General features: G+C 35.3%; 1 protein-coding gene across 1 annotated transcript; it reads right to left on the reverse strand.

Annotated features, from left to right (window-relative positions):
• Nucleotides 1-498: 498 nt before the first annotated feature.
• On the reverse strand, nt 499-5,944 carry LOC132553822 (uncharacterized). The gene is made up of 5 exons (XM_060218101.1): nt 5,654-5,944; nt 4,832-4,922; nt 4,270-4,355; nt 2,725-2,812; nt 499-539 (listed from the first exon to the last, which is right to left on the reverse strand). The coding sequence occupies exons 1-5, from the start codon at nt 5,942-5,944 to the stop codon at nt 499-501; spliced, it is 597 nt and encodes a 198-aa protein (XP_060074084.1).
• Between the last annotated feature and the right edge of the window lie 1,961 nt (nt 5,945-7,905).

Here is a 7,905-nt window from a genome sequence, read left to right on the forward strand (position 1 = left end):
GCGGCCATTGTCACTTCTACTTTACTTTTACTTTGAACGTTAACATTTAAAAGAACACAATATATTTCATATTTATGAAAGATGACTCGTTTTATTGCAACATCATAATGGTTAAATAGCTGCAACATGTGAACAAGGAGCGGAAACGGAACAAGAAAATACCAGCATGCTAACATATTCTTAATCCCATAAAACCAGGGGAAAATATAAACAAAAGACAGATTTTACACGAATACCTCTGAGTAAAAGCAAAGGGAGCAAAAAGACCTGGTGTTCCGGAAGAGAAAGTGTTTTCTGCTAAAATAAGGTCAATGCGAGGTAATCATGACGATCTTTGACTCAAACCTTAGAAAATGAAAAAAAACAAACAAACAAACAAACAGTAAAAAAAACACATATTTCTTGTCCATATCTAAATCACATGTTCACACAGCAAATTTGTGAAATAGGTACAAAAGTAAGATGTCTTCTCGCCTACTAAGTCACTAGGTCACTAGGTCACCATGACTTCTGCTTTGCTTTACATTCTATTGTAAAGGCTGAAAACAGCAAAGCATAGGTTTATGGAGCATACCACAATTATTCTTTCACGTTCGGACATCAAATTTAGAAACTCATAATATAATATATAACAGAAAGTGATATGTCGCATACTGTTATGAATATACAATAATCAATACGGCTTAGTGAGAAGCTGTCATTGTTGTTTACGCTATAAAGTCCATTCTGTGAGCTTGATTTTAAAATTCAGGATAATTCTTGTATAGTTTATATTTCAATACACAAAGGCATCGATATAAAGCTTAAAAGGCTGAGGGCTGGTAGTCCACAATTCAACTATACAGTATAGTTAAAGAAAATCGTGAATAGACGGAAGGATGGACGGGCGCTTCGTCACGGAATAAGCTTATTGGTTCGTTGGACCGGATGGGTTTTTTGTATTTTCCAATAAAAAACTGCTGGCAGCGTTGGTTAAATTTCCTGAACATTTTACATGCGGTATGAACCATTCTGTATATATAAATATCGAAATTCAATACTAGCTTATGGTCCATAATACATCTACGTAGTGATAATAAATAAATATAAATGTCTAGTACATTCCTACACTCACCTCTCACATTGATTACATCAACAATGTTTTTAAAAATAAATAATGGGCATTTCCTAGATACCTACAAAAATTGAATTCACAACAAATTGTTGAAATAATTCCCCTATAACAAACCGTCCAAATTCGGTACTACAACATCTTAAGTTACATAAAAATTGTTGCTTAAAGAAACAGATTTCTCAGCTTTGATCCAGAGGTACATGGATACACCGTAAAACGATAACCTCTGTTGTTTACATAAATTTTTACTTCAGTTCGCTAAAATATATTTGTGCTGTAATCCTTTGTATCTACAAACTGTTGAAGTGTTGTTTCATTTCATATCGTCGCGTTTGGGCTGGTTGACCTTACATTTTCGGGATATTAAGTCGCAATGACCTGTCAGAAATAAAGCGGTATGTAGGGGATCAAATCAACTTAAATATTTCCATATGCACTGGTTATTGTTCGGCAGTGTAAAGGACGAACATGGACATGGTTGTCAATTGACCGTTAAGTGACGGATATGGTAACATGTCGTGAGATCCATCCATATTCTCAACAAGGAGGTTGAGTGTTCTTTCCGCCTCTCTCTCTCTCTCTCTCTCTCTCTCTCTCTCTCTCTCTCTCTCTCTCTCTCTCTCTCTCTCTCTCTCTCTCTCTCTCTCTCTCTCTCTCTCTCTCTCTCTCTCTCTCTCTCTCTCTTTATATATAGAAAACCCCCAAATAAACAGAGAGAAAAATACCCCAAGTTTAGTAACCTCTTACGATCATGTAAGAAGACAATAGGTAATAGGTAGAAGTCATCGGAGTTCACATTTCAATTCCCGATAGTAAAATTCCATCAAACATTGATGCTGTTATCATTCCTTTGGTTTCATCCTTTTCCCAATCATTTCAAAATTTCCATGAAATAATCAGCGAGAAAGAAAGTTATACGATATTGTAATGAATTTCACACACCGTATATGAACTATCTGTTGAACAAATGACGTCAATCCAGGTCATTGCGCTGAGGAGTTTTACACAATTACAGCTGGAACCAAATATTCGGTAATCCTGAAAATGAGATATAATTATATATATATATAAATATATCTGTTTGTGTATTAAAACTCACTTCAATTTTTATAATATTTAGGGGTTTTCGTTTTCGCGTTTTTTAATGATAACATAAAATCGAACAAAAATACCAATAACATGAACATTAAAATTAAAAGTTAATCAAGATGGCTGTAGTATATATTATGATTCCCGTGTTAAAAAAATCTCTTCGGCTGCAAAAAATGAAATTATTGAAAACAAGTTTTACAGTTACAATCAACACGAGACTAGTAAACCCTAGTTAAAATAGGAGACCCGTTGGTCTTCACTGTCAACTGAAAGAGCTCCCTGTTATAGTCTTATGTTCAAATCCTGATTGAAAACTTATTTCTCATGCAAGTAAACATGCCAAGGATGTTGATATTGACCTTGTAGAATAAGGTCGAGAGATATCATATTCATAGAAATAATTGACATTTAACAGTCGTCAAATCCAGGTTTCAGATGTGTTAAATCTTAGAACATCTTCTTAAAAACCAGAAAGCACAGGTTATTGATATGTTGATGATGAGAATTTGCGTTTTTACCTCGTCTATCTATTTCTGATTTCAGGAAAGCTTTCACTCCATCGTTGTCGATTCTCACAAGCTTTGCATTCATCCCTCCACAAAAACCCTTTGTAAAATAAAAAAAAAATACATGTAAGTGGTATCATATACGTTGAACAGTAATGCATTGTCTTCCATACCACTGAAGGCCAATCGTACTATGGCATCAAGGTAGACGTTAGGAAGAAAGAGCTGCTTAAAAATAGGAGAAAAACAGTTTCTTTAATTAAGCCTTCCTTGCTAATACAGTAATATAGTTTTTGTCCTTTGTTGAACGATCGCCCTATTGAGGAGGCTTTGATTTGTTTTTCTATTGGGCGATGTACGCGAGAGCCTTTAAAATGAGAGTTATGTTTTTGCTGTCTGATCAACTTTTAGCCTTGTAGTAGTACAATGACTGGTTCACTTGTTGTCAACATAATGTGACCGGGTGGGATGTCCTGCTGGGGACCTTCGGCAGTATACTTCGGTGTGATTGCACTATAAAGTAGGTTTCAGTACCGCACTATCGCAAGGAAAATTGCACGTTCAAATCAAAGTCTCCCAAAATACACACTTCAACACACTCACCTTGCACACAACGACATGTTGATGGGACATAAAACAATTTGAACTAGATTCATACACTATGTATGACACTATTAAATACCCTATCAACTGTCATACAGCATCAAACCGATTCATTTGTTGATTTCATATTAAGGATTCCAGCGAGGCAAGCTTACCCAACACATTCTACATCAATAATTACAAACAGGTGATTTTTAGTCAGATTCAAACTTTTCTTCTATATGGTGTAACACAATGATTCACAAAAACAACAAGAAAAAACCACCAAGTGAACATAATTATATTCCATGCTAAAATTCAATGAAACTATGGCAAAAATGAACAAAAGACAAATTAACACGGAAACTTATGAAAAAGTACAAGAAGAATAAGACCAGGTGTTTCGGAAGAGTAAGTGTCATCGATGTTGCCCACCGTGTAACTCATACATTAAAATTAAGAAATGTCACGGTGTCAAATGAGATTAAGAGATAAAAAAAAAGGAACCAACAGGCAAACTAACGAGCTTTAAACGCGTCCAGCTTCATATCTTACGAAGAAATGGAATATTTCGCAATAAGATCACTATGATGACAGAAAAAAATTCCCTCTATTTTTACGTTATGAACTTGTCCGTATGCTGACGATGTCTTGTATGAAAATCGGTATACTGGGAACAGACCCTTGAATATCAAATGAACCGTGACATACAAACACCTTAGGTTGTGGATGCAGGGGTGTTGATATCTAAAACTGAATATTCACGATACTGAAGCCATCACGCCTATCTTACAGCTTGGTGGAAAGTTCTCTATGCTGTGGGAATACATCGAGATCAGTGACTGAAATCAACTTTGTTGTGTTCTTGATTTCCATTTCTGACGGGTATATTCAAAAGGAAAGTTCTTCATTAATATAACGAGTTCATAACGGTTAGAAAGCAATGGACGAAAAAGAAACAAAATGTTTATTTACCTCACTTTCGTCTGCGTCACTACGGGATTGCCTGAAGAAGTAACACTTGTTGCTGTACAACACCCAGTCCGGAGCAGGACAAACAGCTGATGGAAGGTAACGATTCTCAATAAATCAATCAAATCACTTTAAAAAATCATGTGATGAGTATATATAAGTACGATCAAATATCTGATATCTTGTTGTCATGACTCCGGCTGTGTTTCTTAGGTGATAAGTAGGTTAAAGGACAAACAAATATCTGATATCTTGTTGTCATGACTCCGGCTGTGTTTCTTAGGTGATAAGTAGGTTAAAGGACAAACAAATATCTGATATTTTATTGTCATGACTTCGGTTGTGTTACTCAGTGCACGAAAATGAATGTTTGCTGTCGTGTATTCCGAATGAGATGTTGACATCCCTCGATGTGTAATCTTTATATATTCTGTGTGTCTTCCCTCCTATTTCCTATACTACTGTCCTCATACATCAACTGATCTCCTATGTCCTGAGCAACTGCTCTAAGTGTAAAGTGTAAACTGTTTCGAGGACGTAAATTTCCAAATAGTATGATACATACCTTGGTCAAGACATGTATGACCACCATCTCTCATGTCGACACAGACTTGAGTCTCTGAACAACTGTTCGGTAAACACTTAGAATTGTCCATCTGAAAGTTGTAACGATGCAAATTTAAACGTTATGTCCAAGAAATTCTGATTCATCTTTGAAATCTTGCTTAGATCTGAAAGATGAAATGTAAGCATAGGACACATCTTCTCGCAATAACAAAAGTTGATAGCCGTTAAAAAGTTATCTCCAAGAGTTGTCTACCTATCTTACTTGACGTCTCATTCAGGTTCATTTTGTGTGATCAAAATAGTTATCAACACAATGTGACAGAACGGGGAGTTGGGGTTAAGGTGAAGGGAGAGAGGGGGAGGGTGCAGGGTTGGGGGGGTCCTACTCGGTGCGGTAGTACCGCACCATCACAATGCGACAAAATTAGAGCGTGACAGCATATTATATGATAGGTTCTGCATGCATGTGTTAAATACAGTTTAAAACATATACAATTTACAATTTACGATATGCAGGAAAGGTATGGTTCATGATATTTCCAAAACAAACAAACAAAAAAACTTTTTCGTCAAGGTAGACATGATAACCCAGGCAGTGTTTGATAGTATTATTGAGGAACAAATATAGAGAAGATAGGTATAGTGTTAAAGCTGTTGTATGTCTATTGTTATATACATGTATTGTAAATCTTATTGTTTTAACTGTAATTCTATTTAACATCTACGAAAACTTCAGAAACACGTGTTTTAGTGGAAGGGATATCCATCTCTAATATGTGAAGAAAAAAATAGACATGAAGTACTCTTTTGTTAAACTCACCTGTACAGACGCCACATCCAGAAGTGACGTCACTTTTCCTTCTTCCGCATACGTCATCATGAGGTCACATGTGAGCTGTACCCTGTCGTGATTAATTTTCTGACACAATCTGTGTTTATTACATTCCTTGATACACTGTAATACTCCAATGGTCTCTAAGTGCATGAAAGTCTTATAGTAGCTGTGCAGCTCCTGGTGTATGTTACTGAAACACAAACCATGTCCGTCTACAGGTGAAAATCTTTTCAGGATGACCGTTACTGTCAGCAGAAACAATGAAAAACTAGCCATGATAGAACCGAGCTCACAGCTTCTAGAAAAAGACAATGATACTTGTTTTGCATGTATCGGTTATACGTTCTTTCAGGTTTTAAAGTGACGGGTTTTTCTTCTGGTGTCAGCAATGAATTAGTGATGGAATGGATGTATTTACTTATTTACAACACTTCATAACAACATACGTTTTTATAGTTACGTGAGCTATCATGAAAATTAATTATTGAGATACTAATGGATTCCATGGAGAATCTCTCATTACACTTATTGACTCACCATCGTTATGTACCAATTATTGTGACATTTTCGCCATAATGAATTTGTAGACAGAGGTGATAACATCTATGTCTACGATTCATCAAGACTATTTTTTTTTCAAATGACTTTTCAAAATACTTGCTGACAGTGTAAAACGTTTTACATTAAAAATGTAAGGACACTTGAGAGGATAAAACTCGCTATATACTTCTTTTTGTAGTTTTTAGAACTAAATTATGTACTTCTGTGAGTGAGTTGAATAAGTTCAATTCATATTATGGCTAGAATACATCTGTAATAATTGATTAGCAGACATTTTTTGTCTGGAGCTTGACAACACATTTTCTGGCATTTTCCAGAAAGATAACAAGAACCTGTTGGGAAATATGAAATTGCAACATAAACAGTCTATTTTTAAAACTAGAAGTATTTTCCTTCGCATTGATAACATTTGGAAAAATTGATTAGTGTAAAGGGTTCTGTCTATACAATGTTATGTTTTATCACTACCAACACAGATAGATAGTCAGAACCCTTTAGTCTATAAAATGATGATTAATGTTCAGGGTTCTGTCAATACAATGTTATTTTTTATATCACTACCAACACAGATAGATAGTCAGAACCCTTTGGACTATCAACTGACGCTGACCGTATGGTATACCATCATACTATCGGTTATAAACGGCAACGACATTTCTGATGACCACATACATATAAAGTAAATGCACATTGATGTAGACCAAACAAACAAATGTCTTATAGATTGATTTAGTGAGAGCATCAATGGTACATTTCTGTCTACATGTATAAAGGTATTGATAGAAGTATTGAACACAAGTACATAGTACATAATTGTTTTTATGTAACAGATGTCATTATTTATTTCAAAGCCTTCGCTAGGGTTCGAACCCGAGATTCCTGGCGTACAACCGATCGACATAAAGAGAAGTTTTCTCTATCATAGAGCTATACTGCGGCTGCTATTTACCAGTGTTACAATAGAATAGCACTTAAGGAGAACGCAATAGGTCTAAATAGTGTGGATAGGTAAACAGGGTATTATCATGTAATATTGCAACTCTCCCTGTAAAACTACAAATATGCCATGGTATCGTAGATATGCTACCGTTAATTGACCACTAATTGACCACTAATTGACCGCTAATTTCACTTCTCTTTCATTGTAATGTTTGGAGAAAATTTGTAACACGACTTAAAATGGTCCAACATCTGATAGATGATATAAGGCTGTGAAGTAAGAGTAGCAAATCCAGTTTCTCTAGAACAACAAAAAAGCTGAGTTCTACTCAGTAAAATTTCTCTTCTGTGAAAACACCTTTAATGTTATGGGTTTATATATCTTTCCTACTAAACGTCTGCAAGGATATCCGCCTGACTTACGTTCAATCAAGGAATTCTTTGTGATCATGTTAAAACGGAAGTCGTTTCCTAACGCCTCTTCGTGGTGCACGCGAGTTCCTATTGTGCTTGTAGGACGTAATCGATTATCATTACTTGATTTCGGTGATGTGTATGTATAAAATATTATTAAATATATATGAACTATATTTTCATGATTACAATTGTCCGAAGGTTATACAGTTTGAAAAGACAGAAAACGCAACAGGTTAGCTGGGAACAGAGGTGTCGAAGACAGGTGTCGTAGAGTATAAATTACATTTTTAAGTTTTTCTGTCGAATCTATGGTTTTATAA

This window comes from Ylistrum balloti, unplaced genomic scaffold (genome assembly GCF_031769215.1).
Source record: "Ylistrum balloti isolate Yb309-2 unplaced genomic scaffold, AGI_CSIRO_Ybal_v1 Utg370358, whole genome shotgun sequence".
In the NCBI taxonomy this organism is placed as follows: domain Eukaryota; kingdom Metazoa; phylum Mollusca; class Bivalvia; order Pectinida; family Pectinidae; genus Ylistrum; species Ylistrum balloti.